Genomic DNA, 18013 nt, shown 5'->3' with positions numbered 1-18013 from the left:
CCACAGATGCCCTTAGAGCTTCAGCGCTGCCCCAGATGCGATTGGCAGGGAGGGACCACAGGAGGTTGGCTCCAGGGCATATCCGGCCCATCTCACCCAGCCCCACCCCGCTAATTAATTTCCTTCTAATTAATTTCCTTTCAATGTGAACGAATCTGTGCACCAGGCCACTAGTACAACTATAAATACGATATTTCCCATTTTTTAGGTAAGAAGACACAAAACAAATATGATTATCTGAAATAGATGGACTGTTACTTAACATTTATTCAGTATGCACCATATGGTGGGTGCTGACAAGCAGTTAAATAGGATGATATCACATATACTAATATAGCTCCAAACTGTGAATATAATGACTAAGATGAATCCTTACTCTTCTCTTCACGGCTTAAAGAAAAAGATGGAGAATACAGAATGGGTTTAAAGGGCGAGGAAAATTGCTTAAAGAATGGGAAAGTAATAAATATGACAGAGGAAAGGAAATTAAATGTTAAGTGTTTAAAGGTTAATAACATGAGTAATTTTCCTCACCACTAAGAAAATGATTTTTAATTATAGTGTAAAGGATTTAAGTTAGCTACCATTTAATTACTTGTGCATTCATTTAACAAAGTTTATATGTGCTGTTATATAAATAAAACTTCCACTGATTTAATGCTCTGTGCTTTACACTTTATATACATTATCTTATTCAACTTTCCAAATATCCTACATATTATCATCTGTAATTTCCAGATGAGGGGAAACATTAGAGTGGTTAAGTAACTTGCCCAAAGTCACACAGCTGGTGGACAGTGGGTCCTGGATTAAAAGCCAAGTGTATCTGCTTTCTAAATTTGCTCTGAATCCATCAATATATTGCCCATCCACATACATTATGCTGAGTTTCAAGCTAAGGGTGGCATTGGAAGGGATTAGTTGGAGACCCTGCCCTCCTGGAGTTTTTAACTATAGCAACTATATTTACATAGCTAGCTCAGGATTGGGGCAGTGCCATAGGAAAGGGAGAATCAATAAGTGCACTAGGATTTTGGAGCCTGAGTGACCCTTTATGAACAAGCTTAACACACAGGTAGAATAATCTGGCCTGAGACTTGCAAACAATAAGGGTTTCAATTAGCAGACTAGATGAGAAGACAGTGCAGCCAGGTAATGGCTCAGAGGAAAAACAATGCAGTCGTATTCAGTACAGGTCGAACAGGAAGTTTATATAGGGAAGAAGTATTGAAAAGGAACGTTAGGCTAAATTTATTCTCTGGGTAATGAGAACTCCTTGAAGCTTTCTGAGCAAGGGAATGGTGTGATGAAGACTATCCTCGGTGTCTTATAAATGCAGTCTCACCCAAGAGAAGTCTGGGATGGAGGGAGAGCCGTCTGCACCAGTCCAGACGGGAATAAAGGTCTAAGTTGAGAGGTAACAGAGCAAAGACAAAGGATGGAGATAGAGATATGAAAGGGCATGAATTCCAGATCACATCTATGAGCAATTGTCAGGATACTCAAATTGGAGAACTTGGGATGACAATTAACTCTCTTCAAAAGCTTATATACGGCATGCCTCAGAGTGTGTGGGTTTGGTTCCAGACAATAGCAATAAAGCAAGTCATAATATTTTTGTTGGCAGAGGGTCTTGCCTTCGACTGTAAAAACAAACAAAACAAACAAACAAAAGCAACATCTGAAAAGCACAAAGTGAAGCACATTAGCACAATAAAACAAGGTATGCCTATATATAGGGTGTCTCCAAAAAAGTAGACACACACTTTGAATAATCATAAAGGCAGTGTTTATGAAAACACATGTCATTGAGCTATCAGCTGTTAAAGTGTGTATACATTTTTGGGACACTCCCCCCAAAAATATTTGTCTTAGCCACTTGGGCTGCTATAACAAAAACCACAGCACAGTGGCTTGTAAGCAACAGACATTGATTTCTCACAGCTCTGGAGGCTGGAAGTCCCAGATCAAGGCACCAGCAGGGTCCGTGTCCTGTGAGAGCCCTCTGCCTGGTTCACAGACACCTGTCTTCTGCTGACGCCTCACAGGCAGAAGGGGCAGAAGGGCCCCCAGGGGCCGCTTGTATAAGAGCACTAATCCCACTCGTGAGGGCTCCACCTTCATGACCTAATCACCTCCCGAAGGCCCACTTTCAGATACATCACATTGAGGGTTAGGTTCCAGCATATGCATTCTCAGGGGAGGACACACACATTCTGTCTGTGCCAACATCCTTGCTGCTCAAACTGTGATCCGTAGAGCGTCGATACTGTCATCACCTGGGAGTCGGTTGGACTCGGAGAATCTCAAGCCCCACCCCAGACCCACTGCATGAGGTCTGCGGCTTAACGAGATCCCAGGCGGTTCCTGTGCAGCTTGGGAAGCACTGGTTTGTTTTCTAGAAACTGCCTGTGGTCACCGCAGTTAATACGGATTGCATTTGCCATGTATGGAATGTGCTATAGTATGTAGATAGTTAATTCCATGATGTGCTTTCTGTATAGAATTGGTTCAACAGTGTATAATTTTGTGTAATGAGAGGAACACAATTGGTAAGGAAAAGAAAAAATAGATGAGGACCAATTTACATAATCTCGGTGTGTCTTGTCCAAAGGGTTCTCCTCACAGAAAAGTGGAGGAGCAGCCAGTCAGGCACAGTGAGACTCTGAACAGCAAACACTAGAATAAGAGGGTCTTAAAGTGGCCACCGCTGACCTCAGAGCTGCCTGCCCATCATGAGCCGCCTGTGAAATTAAAAACCTGGTTTATGCCCAGCCAGTGTGGCTCAGTGGTTGAGCATCCACCCATGAACCAGGAGGTCAGGGTTCGATTCCCAGTCAGGGCACATGCCCGGTTGCAGGCTCGATCCCCGGTAAGGGGCACGCAGGAGGCAGTTGATCCATGATTCTCATCGTTGATAATTCTCTCTTCCTCTCTCCAAAACCAATAAAAATATATTTTTTAAAAATCTTGTTTATGAAACCAGCAATGAGACATCAAGCAAATACCAATGTCCAGGGTACAGTGAAATTTTGGAAATGAGCAACTGGAGATTGTAACTGGGCTGGCAGCTGAATGACTAAGGAGAAGATATAAAAGAGGAGCCCACAAAACCAGGATTTTAAGGAAACTGGAGTTGCATGAATGCAATTCCTCTGCTTCGGTCTGGCTGGTGCAGTTTAGCTATCCTGGTATAACCCCGCCGTGGGAACTTACAAGGCCAAATCCCACAAACTGTAAGAACTAAGAGGAATTGGTCTGGAGTGTGTCAAAAGTTACAATAGCTAATTAATCTTTGAGCTTTGTACCATGCCTATTGTTGATTTTCTACAGCTTTCTTCTTGAGATTTTATGTTAAAACATAGCATTTTTGTACTTTTTCTTAAGCACCATGAGACCAGTAGATAAGAATAAATATTTTCCCAGTTCAGAATTTCACTAGTATAGGAGCCCTTAAAAAGAAAACCCAATAATCTTTGGACCACCCAAAACTCTCTGTTTTCACAGAAAAACAAAAAAATTATAAACTGCCTCCAATGACTGCTTCCTGAGGCTATTAAATGAGGATCATAATTACCTTTTAAATTATGGTATAATTTGAAATTCTTCAACTATGGTATAATTGGGTCTTTTGTTGCTTACTTAAGCTGTCATTTCTTTTCTTTTTAAGATATTAGCAACAGCTTTGCCTACATGTGATGTGTATTTGCAGCAACAAGAAAGCTATTTCATAATTGACAAAGGAAATATAATACTGAAGAGAAATCAGGAACAGAGCATCCATGCTGACCAGCAGAGCGAGGTAAGCCATTTCTTCACGGCCATTTCTGTGGTGCCTTCAACCACTAACCCAGATGCACCCAGAGCTGTGCCTGGTCCGTGTGAGTACCCAGTCAGTGTGAGCTCTATTATCCACAAGAATAGAGTGGGGGGAAGGAAGAGAAAAGCCCCAAGTAGTTAGAGCCCCTGTGCAAAAACTTCGATCGCTTTATTTCTTTTCACAACAAAAATTCCTGGAAAGCTGGATTCTGAAGAGTTAGAGACTCGGGTACTGTGAATTCACAATTTCTTGTCATTTTAGTACGAAAAAGGTACAGTTCTGAGAAATGGCTCTCCTCCTAATTTGAGAAATGAAACATGCTGATGTCCCTGGGGTGATGGTGCATGGCTTGGCCCTCGATTCCAAGGCGGTTGTAATCCGTCAGTGCTGGTGTGAGGGCCAGGACGATGCCACCTCCCCGGGGCCCTGCTCCAATGGCTTCAGAGACTGGAGGGGGCCTGGCGACCTCACAGCCAGCCAACCACTATCCACTCAAAGGTGGGACTGCTTCAGGCCCATGTCCTTCGTTCAGTCGCTACACCGGGATCTTTACTGAGAGTCCCCTGTGCATGTGCGTGAATGGGCATGTTGCAGAAGCAAAGGAAAACGGACGTTGGCTGTCTTGTTTACAAACCTAGCGCCTGAAATGGTTCATTTCATATAAGAGACCTTCTTATGTGAATGAAGTGGTTGAATGAATGGCGACAGAAATATGTAGCCATGGAACCTAAGATTGTTGTTGGGAAATGAGCCATGTGCACAAATGACTGACGTGTGCCAGGCAGGCCAAGTACACAAAGGAGGTGCGCATACGTGACGTGGACTTCATTTTAGGGAGAACTGGCTCCTGCTGACAGGGTCCACGAAGGCTGGGTAGTGGTGTTCCTCCCTGTGCGTGCCTACGTGCCAGTGGTGGCGGCCTGGCTCTCTCCTGCTTCCGTGGCCCTGCCACATGCCCAGGAAGCCTTCTCTGGCTTCTCAATCTGAAGTCCTCCTGAATGAGAAGGGCGGGGAAGCCGTCACTGCCCCCTCCCCGGGCTCCCTGTGACACAGACCAGTCAGCCTCAAGTTTTACTGTGTGCAACTATGACCCTGGGAGTTCGTTTCGAATGCATGTTGTAGGGCAGTGATGGCGAACCTATGACACGCGTGTCAGAGGTGACACGCAACCTCATTTTTTTGGTTGATTTTTCTTTGTTAAATGGCATTTAAATATATAAAATAAATATCAAAAATATAAGTCTTTGTTTTACTATGGTTGCAAATATCAAAAAATTTCTGTATGTGACAAGGCACCAGAGTTAAGTTAGGGTTTTTCAAAATGCTGACATGCCGAGCTCAAAAGGTTCGCCATCACTGTTCTGGGGCCTTCCCCTTGAGATGCTGAGTCTGAGGATGGTCAAGAAATCTGCCTGTTTGCCAAGCACCCCAAGGTGATTCCGATTTTGCAGACCCAATTTAATAGACTCCTGATTTAATAGACAAAACTTCTCATCCAGTACTTGTCATATGTGAAAAGTAACACCCTCATTTTAAAATTCTTTTAACCCAAGGTTTGCTTTCAGTTGAATTAATAGGTTATTTTTTGTCATTAATTCATTGTTATTTTTAACAAATTTTAGCAAATAGGCCATATGTTGGAAGAAACACTATAGTAATTTCATCGACATAAATAAATATTACATATCTACAACTGTAGTCTACGTACATATTTAAACCGGAGTTACTACTCGCAGACAATGTTCCCCGAATAATTAGCATGTGATCACACTGCATCATACATGCTAACGGGTTCTCTTGTCACATGGTGTGACTTTCTGCAGAAGTTTGAACACATGCTGGCCTATGTTCCGACCTGCGCTAAGCCCCGCCCCTCCGTGTGCATTTGTTTGTTCCCAGTGACTGGTGAATGCATGCATTTACTAGACCTATTCAGTATACATTTAAAATTACAGTAATGCATATAGAAAATTTTACTGCAAACTTAAACTTTTCATACATACTTAATTTTAATTACGCAAAACGTGTCTACATAAGTAAAAACAGATAAACTAATTTGTTAATTTTTTAACATACACATTCGGAAAACCCACTTTATTATATAACTAGAGGTCCAGTGCACAACATTTGTGCACTGAGGGAGGGTGGTCCCTCAGCCTTGCCTGCGCCCTCTCACAGTCCAGGACCCCTCGGGGGATGTCCGACTGCTGGTTTAGGCCCGGGCCTGAACTGGCAGTCAGACATCCCTCTTGCAATCTGGGACTACTAGCTCCTAACCACTGCCTGCCTGCCTGCCTGATTGCCCCTAACTCCTATGTCTGCCTGCTTGATCACCCCTAACCACTTGCCTGCCTGCCTGATCACCCCTAACTGCTCACCTGCCTGCCTCATCACCCCTAACCACTCTGCCTGCTTTCCTGATTGCCCCTAACTGCTCACCTACCTGCCTGTCTGATCATCCCTAACCACTCGCCTGCCTGACTGATCGCCCCTAACCGCAGCTTCGTCCAGAAGGATGTCCGGAATGACATCCGGAAGGTTGTTCACCTGTCCGGTCTAATTAGCATATTACACTTTTATTATTATAAATTCCTCCATATCTCTCAATGCCAGAAATATTACTCCTGCCAGTGCCTTCCCTTCCCCTTGGGCTGCCCCAGCTCTCCGGAGATGGCAGTGTTAGCAGTTGCTCTGCTACTGCACCCCAGGGATCATCAGTTGTGTTACTCACGGGGGTTCTCACTGCCGGATGAACAGTCCATGAGCCACCTCCAGAACGGCATCTGGGTCAGTCCACTTTTAGGGAAACTGGTACCAACCGTCTCAGGTCAGAAGCCATGGAAACAGAGCCTAACACTGGATTCTGGTACACATGATTTATTTAAAAAGTGTTTTTAAGAAAAGCTCTTTAAAAAAAAATTGATTTCAGAGAGAGAAAGATCCATTGCTCCACTTCATTTATGTATTCATTGGTAGATTCCTGTGCCCTGACCGAGGATCAACCCCGTAACCTTGGTCTATTGGGACGACGTTCTAACCAACTGAGCTCCCTGGCCAGGGCTCCAGGAAAACTCTTTGAGAGAGCGAAGAAAACAAGATAGAGAAGGGGAAAGGGTAAGATGTGGTCTCAGGTGAAACAAGCCTTGATCCACAGGGCGCTCAGAAGTGAACACTGCAGACAACGCTGTCCCGCTCCTCGAGACAACCAGGCCAACAGCCTTGGCTGCGAGCTGTCTTGGGGGGTGTAGGAGGGCAATTCTCCAGAGAAGAGGAGGCAACACACACACAGCAAGTGGGTGATGGTGCACCAGCCGGGTAAGGGGATCCCAGAGAGGTACCTACAGCGTCTACTGCAATTGTGAGAGTGTTTCTGCAATGTCTGAAAATGTTACATGTGGATGAGTTTACATACACCCCTGTCTACTGAAACCTAGAGGTATAGTTTCTCATTCCCATGTCTGTCTCCAATGCAAGATTCTAAACTGCTTTGTGACAGGGACTCTGTCCTACTCATCTTAGCATTCCTAATTCAGAAGCTGACATTGAATTGTTTCTAAGCAAATGTGTGTCAAATGAAGAGAAGTTTGAAGTAGATCACAGAGCAACTTGAACTCCAGGCTAAGTAATTTGGGCGTGATTCTGTTGGCAGTTAGAGTTTGAAATGCTTGTTGGCAGTGGTGTGTAATATGTATTGGACTTGGGAGAAAATGGAGAGAACAGCCAAGAGACGGTTGCAGCAATACAGGCAAAAGCAACAAGAGGGAGGATTCCTGTGGAGGCTGTGAGTATGGAGAGGCAGATGCAAAAGCCATTAAAGGAAAATTATCTACAGGATCCAGATGGCCCCAGGCTGACATCTAGGACAGAGCCTTTTGGGGATGTTAATCAATCAAGTGAGTTAGTTTTGTGCTTATCTGCCTCCAAGCAGATAGAAGACCATTTCTCATGTTTGCATGGAAGAAATAGCTAAATAATAAGCACATGTGAGTTTTCTCATTGTCATCAGACATTTAGGCAAAATCCATGAGCTAGGCATGGGAATCTTTTCTTTCTTTCCGTTTTTTGGCCGCGATCCTACAGTTGTATCTGAGAAAGCCCAAGGTCATCCATGTGGAATGTGCTGAACTCATTAGCACATGGAGTACTTAAAATTAAGGTGGTTTCCAATGACGCTGCTTTCAAATCAATCATTCTGTACGTAACATATGTCCCAAAGCTGCAGAGTGAGCACGCTATTCTCAGCCGTACTCTGGCCTGGATCCTGGGTGGAATAATTTATCCGTGACTCAGATGGATCATATATGGAAATATGTGGGTTTCTTTCCTTTTATTTCTCCAAACTCTTCCAGGCCTTGACTATCGGCAAAGCTTATGTACACTTCTCTCTGATTTTAGGGCTCAGTGACTTTTGGCCGGGTGCCTGCCGTTCACGTTGTTTTCCGAGAGCCCGTTCCCGGGATGCCCGTTACGTGGACGGGGCCTGGATTTGCCAGGGTTCTCCCTGGGGCTGGCTTAAGATTTGCTGTCAACAACATTCCCTCTCCCATGGACTTCACCGTGGCCATTCGCTATGAAACTCAGGTATCCTTTAAGTCCAACGGCTTCGAATGGTGAAAAATTGGAATACATTCTTGCACTAAATGTTTCCATCCCAGTCTTGCTAGATATGTTTATCATCAAAGTATTTGCAGAAGAAGGAGAACATCTGGAGAGCATTATACACCAAAGGGTTTCCTAAAGATACTAAAGCAACATAGTGAGCCACATGCACACATGCTTTATTCCAGGGAGAGAAGCTAAAGTTGGAGTTATATATTTAAGGCCCTCGATCTAAGGAAGTGGTGATGGAATGTTTGTATAAGAATAATAAATAACTAAAATAACATAAACCCTGCCTCTCCTGGGACTTTTTTTCTAAAAACTTAATAAACTAACATACGTGCAGAGATTCAGACTCCAGGGTTGCAGCAGAAGCATTTATTTGCATTTGGATTTCCCCTGAAAGAAGAGAAAAGCTGAAAGCAGGCTGCTCTCTTGTCTCCCATTGACTTACTACACTTCCTGGCCTTTTAAGAAGTATCTAAACAGAATAGGGAACAAATTAGGAAAATACTTGATTTAAAGCAATAGTTTCTAACCTTTTCTTTATATAAACTTTTCTTTGATAATCTGAAACCCCACAGACCATCTCCCCTGAAAAATATTTTCTATGGCAGGGGCAGCGGGGGGGAGGGGAAGCAACGATGGTTCCAAAGTCACTCTAGGGACCACACTCTGGAAGCGCTCACTGTGTGCTTATGGCCAGAGCTGCTGATCCGTTTTGAAAATCTTGATATGACGTAATTCTCTGTTTCCCACTTACACTCAAAAGCCAAGGGACTTCAATGAACTTTGACCTAGTGAGTATGACAAGAAAGTTTCAAATATATCTATATATAAATTTTTCCATTGAGAAGACACATCTCTAACAGCTTTAAAATGCTTTTCCAAATTGTAAGGCTTTCAGAGGATAGCTAATTGGCATATAAACAAATATAAATACATGTAGTAATATAATAAATACATCTAGTAATAAAATAACTAAATCATATAATTTATATACTAATATTTACATAATAATGTGAAAAAAAATGCATCTCCTTTTGTGGAGAATTCCACACTGTTATTTTTGTTCTGTGATTTATGAGCATGATGAGTTAACTGCTCTTGGAAGGCAGGGGTTAAAGGGAAGACGTGTTGGGAATACAGGGTTCTCTGAGGTTCATGAACTATGTCACTATGGCCAGAAACAATATTCCTCTACCTAGGTCACAATTCAGACACCAGCGAGGTGGGCCTGAGAGTGAACCTCTAAGGCTTTTTTGAACTAGAAAATTCTATTTGCCAAAAGGGCCCTGGGTTACAAATTCTATTCCATGCAGTCTTCATCAGGTATATGTGCATGCAGAACAGGCTCCCACATCCTCACCATGACATGCTTTTATGTCCTGCCCATCTAGTCCGCAGCTGACTGGGCTGTCCAGGTTGTGGTTAACCCCCCTGGAGGGAGCGAGCACTGCACACGCAAGATCCCACCGCAGAAGCCTCCGTCTTTCGCCTTACCCGCGACCTCCAGGTATGCTCTGGGCCTGTCCTCAAACACTGCAGGTTTCCTAGCATTTTGTTCATCTATCGGTGACATGTATTCAGGAACTAGTGGGAGAAGAGGTGTAATAACCCTTTCCCATTCTCTCAATGGCTTTGAGATGTGAGAAAGTGAAATGCTACAAGAATAAGAGTAAAATATTCAGTTGAGTTCTCTCAGCTGAGAGTCTGTGAGGTAAAAAGCTACTAAGTTTGCCTCATCAGAGATTTGTGGCAAAATAAACCAGAGGCCCTGTTGGTATTAGCATGGCAGGTAGGATGGAGGTCATTTGTATTATCTTTTCCCCACCGCAGTCATGACAACCCATGGCCAATAGTTTCTAAGGCTCTGCTCTCTGGCACAACCTGTGGAAGAGCCACGGAGACTCTGCATTTACTGTCCACCTGGACCTCACCGCCACGCCACAGTGAAACCCACATCACGGCATAGGTGGAATGCTACCAAATACCGGGGTCACTTCCGTTACATAACTGTACTTTTGTCATTGAATTGTTGCTTTATTTCTCCTAATACAGAGTCGTGCTGCTTCCCACACCCATCTGTTTAGAACCAGATGTACAATATTCTATAGACGTCTATTTTTCCCAGGCCTTGGAAGGAGGGTCCCACGCTCATTCACACATCCTCGTTGACTCTGTAAGTATCACAGAGCTTGGTGGGTGCTGCCTTCCAAACTGAGCTCCATTAAAATCCCACGTTTAGACTCTCTGGTGAAATGTTTCTTGAGACGTGTGGATGTATTTGTTTCCTTCCAAAAATCACCTATTCTCTCTAAAAGTCACCTAATAACAATTGCAAATCTTACAGAACAGGAAGTGCCTGTAATGGTTTGAAGTGCATCTTGCTCATATTCTATCATTTACTCATATAGAGTCAACACCCTATAAGGTCAGTACTATGATTATTCTCATCTATAGGCGACAGGGCTAGTTCAGGGTCACATAGGTAGTAGTGAGGAGTCTGGAGTCAGAGTCAGACTGTCTGATTCCAGAGCCTCTGCCCTGAGCCAGGACAGCATTACTGAATTTCGGGGGAAATCCCACCACGTTAAAATTAGCATCTTGCAAGCTCCCATGTATACATAGTCTGCTTTTATGTTGTCATCAGAGTGCTCATACCAGTATGGATGTGGACATTTTTCACTTCGCATTATATCATAAGCATTTTTTACTATGTTTATGTAGTTTTATTTCTAGGAACAATGCATAGTATTTCTTTGAGTGACTGTTTTTAAATTGTATTTTTCAATTACAGTTTAATATTTTTTTGTATTAATTTCAGGTGTACAGCGTAGAGGTTAGATAATCATACACTTTACAAAGTGCTCTCTGCACATACTTACTATAATAGTATGGACTCTATTCCCTATGCTGTGCTTTAGATCCCTGTGACTATTCAGTAACTACCAATGTGTACTTCTTAATTCCTTCACCTTTTTCACCCAGACCGCCAACACCCCTCCCACCCAGCAGCTATCAGTCTGTTCTCTGTGTCTATGAGTCTGTTTCTATTTTGTTTGTTGTTGTTTTTTGTTTTGTTTATTTTGAGTGACTCCTTTCAGCATCTTTCCCCCACAGAGTAGGACCACAGATGATCCTTCTAAACCTCCACGCTGTGCACTGCAGACCCAGGCTTGTCACTGGGCAGAGTTTGGCATTGAGTGAATTTATGTAATTTACTTATCTAGTCCCCTACTTGTGGAATAGTTTCTTCTATTTTTCAGTATGTATAGTTGGTACATATTTTTCAGTGTTTTAAAATATAGTCCTATTTATCTAAGGTTTTATGGCTCTTGAAATAACTTATCAAATTAATTTCTGGAGCTATACTTCAACTAATTTTCAGGATTACCAGTGAAAGTACCAGTTTCATCCATCTTCAGCAAAATTGTATAGAATTGTTGGGGGATTTTTAAAAGTAATTTTGTGTATAAAAATCCAATTGCTTTGTTTAAATTGTATTTTTAAATATTTGTAAGAATCTTCTAATATCTTGATTTAATTGGCAAAATGCAACCTAAAAATTATATTAGAACACAGCCATGCCCTTGTTTTTAAGTATTATCTATGGCTGCTTTCAAGCTACAAAGTTAGAGCTGAGTACTCATTACAGAGACCTTAGGGCTGTGGTTCTCAACCTTCCTAATGCCGCGACCCTTTAATATAGTTCCTCATGTTGTGGTGACCCCCGATTTCATTGTTACAAATTGAACATAATTAAAGCATAGTGATTAATCACAAAAACAATATGTAATTATATATGTGTTTTCCGATGGTCTTAGGCGAACCCTGTGAAAGGGTCGCTCAACCCCCAGGGTCGCGACCCACACGTTGAGAACTGCTGCCTTAGGGCCTCAAAGCCAAAAATATTTACTACCTGGCCTTTTATAGGAAGAAGTTTGTTGATCCCTGATTTAATTAGATGTATCCATATTTTGTGAAATGTGTCTTCAGTTTTTTGCCATTGAACATTTTAAATGTATATCTTCAAACTTTGTTATTTCATCATCTACTATAAAATTCAATATGAATCAGGTATATCTTGGATTTTATTCAACAAGCTCATCTATTATGGCATCAAAAAAACAATTGTTTTAAGATTATTTTACCAATGGTAGATTGTAAGATTTAGCAAAAAAGGAAAGGAAAGAAGGAAGGAGTGAACATGTCTTCTTTTCTTGATATTTTAAAAGCTTGGTCTTCTTCCCCAAATCGACGCATTGGAGGATTTCTACAGCAAGCAGGATGTAGATGGACATCAGCTGCACTCCTGTGTTGAAATTGCCTCAGAACCAGGAGCTCAGGAGCTCCCCGGTGTATGTGAAAGGCTTACAGCGAGCATGTCCGCCAGGCTACACAATGGGGCAGTGGGTGCGTATCCCTGAGTAGGCTCTCCTGAAGCACTGCTACTTGTAAAAAATGCTTTTTGGAACATGACTGAATCAACTTAATTTATTTTAGCATCTATTCCAAACAACCAATCTTGCCCGATGATTAGATGCACAGAGCAATCTACTGATGTGTTGGAATCAGAATGTGCAGTACAGGAGCTGTATAGAAAGAGGAGCCTTGCAGTAGTAGCATTAAGATGCTAGATTGCAGGAACAATCGTCCTAAAAGTATATTTCTTTAGAAGCCTGGGATTTTAGGACTGAATGAACTCTAAACAACTTCTTTCATCCCCAAACCGTCACTGAATAAATGAGACCATTAGGGTCTAAAAACATTACTTTCCCATTGCACTAAGTTTAGAGCAGGTTTCTCACCCTCACTAGTTTCCAAATTTTGGCCTTGTTGTGGGGCGGGGGTGAGGTCTGTCCTGTGCATTGTAAGATGTTTAGCAACATCCCTGTCGTCGACGTACCTGATACCAGTAGCACCCTTACCCTGGTTGTGACATCCAAAAATGTCTGCAAACTGTGACATATGTCCCTTGGGGGCAAAATTCCCCCCCCCCCCCAGTTGAGAACTACTGCTATAGAGCGACAGCTATAGTGATACCCTGGTCTTCCTAAGTTCCAGGCATTTGCTTTTTTAAAAATATGTTTTTCTTGATTTCAGAGAGAGGAAGGCAAAGGGAGAGAGGGATAGAAACATCAATGATGAGTGAGAATCATTGATTGGCTATCTCCTGCACACCCCCTACTGGGGATCAAGCCCGTAACCCAGGCATGTGCCTTGACTGGGAGTTGAACCGTGACCTCCTGGTTCATAGGTTGATGCTCAACCACTGACCCACACTGGCCAGGCCCAGGCAAATGCCTTTTCTTTCATACTGAAGGGCTACCCATAATCTCACAAGAAGTATGGAATAAGAAAATTCAAAGGTATAGTCCAGCACTAACATAAATCATCGGGAATTGAAGTAATAATAATATCAATAATAATAACTAAATTGGAACAATTAATGACTAAAACATTTTAAGACTTTCATTAACTTGAGTAATGTTTATTGTTGTTATATTTAAGTAATGTTTATTGAGCATTTATTAGATGCCAAACACTGTTCTAAGTACTTCATAAACCTTTAATCCGTATAATCCTTTAATCCGTATAATCCTACATTATCCCCCTTTCACAGAGAAGGAATTAAGGTACATGAAAGAGAGGAAAACCAAAGCCACTAGGAGCATGAGGTGCTTCTCGGTCACTTCCTTCACCTCTAACAGCCTTCTTTCGTTGCCTGCAGCCTGCCAGTGTCACCCCCAGGGCTCAGTCGGGACCGGCTGCAGCCCACTTGGAGGCCAGTGCCCGTGTAAGCCTCACGTGGCCGGGCGCCGCTGTGACAGGTGCTCACCAGGAAGCTACGGTCTGGGGCATCACGGCTGTCAGTGTAGGTAACAGAAAACAGAGACGCTCTTGTTCACAACCTTGGAGTTTCGAAGGGAGGAAAATTGATGTGTGGAGTCTAAAAGGGGAGCAGAGTGGGAATTGACTACATTACTCAGCTGTCTATGTAGATAAAATGTACTGTAATTTTTTTCTACCGTCCTTTCTATCTATCCATTCACTGGGCACTGAGTGTGCAGAGCTCCGTAAGGAAGTGTGAGTGATGAGAAAACCACGGTTCATGCTTCTGGGAGTTTGCAGTCTGTGTCAAATAGAGGGTAGTCCGGGTAGGCTGTGGGACACCATGAAGGGAGTTGGCTGTGCAAACCCAGCTGTGTGATTTGGTCCGTAAGCCAGTGGCTGGAAAGGCTAAAACAATGATGAGATTGGGAAGTTGAGAAAGGGGCCAACACTGCGACCAGGATATGACGCTTCCTGATGCTGGGGTTGCAAAGATCTGAACTCATTTTATAATCTGCCCATTAGTAAGGACTTGGATGGGGCTTCACCCACAGGAGTAAATTCAGTTATCCTACATGTCAACATATGTAGTTCTTTATTCTACGATGTAAACTATTAGTGAAATACTGTTCCCCACAGAAACCTGCCTTAGGAACGAACCATGAAAACCACCAGGTACATGAATTCTCCTTTCAGGTAGGGAAACATCTTGTCAGTCACGATTCAGAGAGATGGCACACCTTCCTGGTCATTGCCTGTCCAGCAAACTGCCCATAAAACAGCTTGGGTCCATCGCCACCTTTTTTAAATTTTTTTAAATTGATTTTAGAGAGGAAGGGAGAGGGATAGAAAGATAGAAACATCAATGATAAGAGAGAATCATTGATCGGCTGCCTCCTGCATGCCCGCTACTGGGGATGGAGCTCAAAACCCAGGCATGTGCCCTGATGGGAAATCAAAACTTGACCTCCTGGTTCATAGGTCGACACTCAACCATTGAGCCATGCCAGCTGGATCATCACTGCTCTTTTTTCCCTTTTCTTAAAAAAAAAAAATGAATTGCTTGAGATACACAAAGGGATATATATTTTTTCCATGTAGCACCCTGTAAAACAAACAGGCATCACAATTTTTTATAGGAAAGATGAGCTCAAGTAATTCAACAATTTAGCAGAAAAGGGTTGAGCCTTTACTATCTTGTCCAGGACAAAGAAAAACCTGACGGTTTTGAGAGGTGTGTCTTATATTTTTTATGGTCTTAAAGTTTGACTCACAAGATATATGGAAGTTCAAGTCATTAAAAGCACATTACTTGGCTGGGGCTTTTTTCTGGTTCAGGGAGCACTGCCTCCCCACCCCCACCCCCACCCCTACCCTTTTAGAAAAAAAGAAAAAAAAAGCACATTACTTGTTCAGTTCCTCTGCATAAACAACATTTATCAAACCCAGTTGTTCACAGCTTACCGTTTGCTGAGTGAATTGGTGAATTGTTATTTAACCAGCAGTCACCTGGTGCTCGCTCTATGCCAGGCTCTGCTCTGGGCACTTTAGAGACTCCCTCTCTTCACCTTGATTGGGGTGAGCTGGTAAGTTAGGGACTGCAAAACCAGGCCTGTACCTCTTTCACCAGCACACCATTGCCCCCCACCCCACCGTGTTCTCTTTGCTTTATCTAGTGTGTCACTGCCACCCTCAAGGCTCAACGAGCGCTGTGTGTGACCAAATAACCGGACAGTGCCCCTGCCAGGAAGCGGTGGCTGGCCGCAGCTGTGACGGGTGCCTGCAGGGCTATTTTGGATTTCCCAACTGCCACCCCTGCCTCTGTAATTCGTTCTCTGAGCTTTGTGATCCAGAAACAGGATCATGCTTCAATTGTGGGGGGTTTACAACTGGAAGAAACTGTGAAAGGTATGGAATTCATATGTACTTTTATTTTATTTTTTTAAATATATTTTTATTGATTTCAGAGAGGAAGGGACAGGGAGAGAGAGATAGAAACATCAGTGATGACAGAATCATTGATCGGCTGCCTCCTACACACCCCACACTGGGGATCAAGCCTGCAACCTGGGCATGTGCCCTGATCAGGTATCGAACCATGACCTCCTGGTTCTTAGGTCAACGCTCAACCTCTGAGCCATGCTGGCTGGGCTGGACTTTTATTTAAAAAATTTTTTTTGTTCCGATCTCACAACACTCCCCAAAGGGCCACTGAGTAGAAACTAACAGTATTGAAGTGTAGAATGGTTGTTCTGGGTGGGAAGATAATGTCATTCCGTCGTCCTTCAAAATCTTGTTATAAACCAGACAGTGTCTGATTAAATTAATAACAGGCATTTGCCTGGCACCTTGCTTTTTATATTCCTGAAATAAGACATGTAAATTGAGTGCTATTATATGGAGCTTAATGACTATACCATGGGACTTTCAACAGCAAAAAGTCCTCATGCAGAGCATGAAAAATGAGTTTTCGGAGCTGCACGGTCCTAATGCATAGCAAATGCACACTGGCTAACATGTAAGGTTTTCCTGGGAACATTTTGGTGAAAATAAATTGCCTTGACAGATGCATCGATGGTTACTATGGAAATCCTTCTTCAGGACAGCCCTGCCGTCCTTGCCCATGTCCAGATGTTCCCTCGAGCGATCAGTACTTTGCCCATTCCTGTTATCGGAATCCTTGGAACTCAGATGTAATCTGCAATTGTGCTCAAGGCTATGCAGGTAGGCAGGAGGCTTTATGGTGGTTGTTTTGCTTCTATTTCACACGGCTATCTGAAAAGTAATCACGTATTAATAATTTATCTACCTTGACCAAATGAATGTTGCAGGATATAAGTTAATGGTAAGAAGACACAATGTGGTAAATTGCTGCTTTATAAACAAAGAATTTGAATGATTCAAAAACCAATGACTATTTAAAACTCATCCCGCTGAGCTATAAATGTTAATGCTGTTCTGGAAAACTAACTGACCAAAGGAGTTTAAATCAAATTAATTTATTTAAAATAAAATCATCACATGTTAAGATATATATGTGATAAAATAAATATATGTGATATATATTACATATAACATAAGCAATTAAAAAGTAAAAAATAATAATAATAATAACCAATCCAATGCTTTCTTTGTATAATTCTGACCAATCAATTTGACTGGCATTTCACAGATACAAATAATTTTTCCAGAAGTCTGGAAGCACTGGTTTGGGCATGGAATGGAGACTGCCTACGTTAATTCAATATTTGTATCTGTTGCTCAAAAATTTTATTTTGCATATATTAAGCATGAGTGTAAACAAGGAAGAAAACTTACAAAGTCCACTTGATTTAATCACACTTAGAAATATGGTTCTCATATTTTCTTCAGTGATAATTACCATAATGATAATAAATTACATGGATAATATTTTTATTATCCCTATGGTTACACATCTCTTGTTAATTCCTTTTCTCTTATAGTCTCTTCTCCCTGTACATTTTGGCTTGGTTGACCATTTTTGAAAATATGTATATTTTTTATTGATTTCAGAGAGGAAGGGAGAGAGAGAGAAAAACATTAATGATGAGAATTATTGATTGGCTGCCTCCTGCATGCCCCCTACTGGGGATCGAGCGCACAACCCAGGCATGTGCCCTTGACTGGAATCGAATCCGGGACCCTTCAGTCCGCAGGCCAACGTTCTATCCACTGAGCCAAACAGCCAGGACTTGGTTGGCCATTTTTTAAGAACTGAGCCCATGGTTGGGGTCCCAG

The 18013-nt window shown here is 42.4% G+C and overlaps 1 protein-coding gene across 1 annotated transcript in view; it reads left to right on the top strand.

The window, feature by feature from the left end:
- LAMB4 (laminin subunit beta 4) overlaps window positions 1–18013 on the top strand; it is a 106196-nt gene that overhangs the window by 52468 nt on the left and 35715 nt on the right. The window contains exons 15-22 of the mRNA XM_059655716.1: window positions 3671–3802; window positions 8216–8401; window positions 9820–9935; window positions 10481–10601; window positions 12658–12835; window positions 14154–14297; window positions 15931–16162; window positions 16821–16978. Of these exons, the coding sequence (XP_059511699.1) occupies window positions 3671–3802; window positions 8216–8401; window positions 9820–9935; window positions 10481–10601; window positions 12658–12835; window positions 14154–14297; window positions 15931–16162; window positions 16821–16978 (1267 nt within the window). The remainder of the gene's footprint in view (window positions 1–3670; window positions 3803–8215; window positions 8402–9819; window positions 9936–10480; window positions 10602–12657; window positions 12836–14153; window positions 14298–15930; window positions 16163–16820; window positions 16979–18013) is intronic.

The sequence above is a fragment of the Myotis daubentonii genome, chromosome 10 (genome assembly GCF_963259705.1).
Source record: "Myotis daubentonii chromosome 10, mMyoDau2.1, whole genome shotgun sequence".
Lineage (NCBI taxonomy): Eukaryota > Metazoa > Chordata > Mammalia > Chiroptera > Vespertilionidae > Myotis > Myotis daubentonii.
This window is presented reverse-complemented; position numbering and strand designations above follow the sequence as displayed.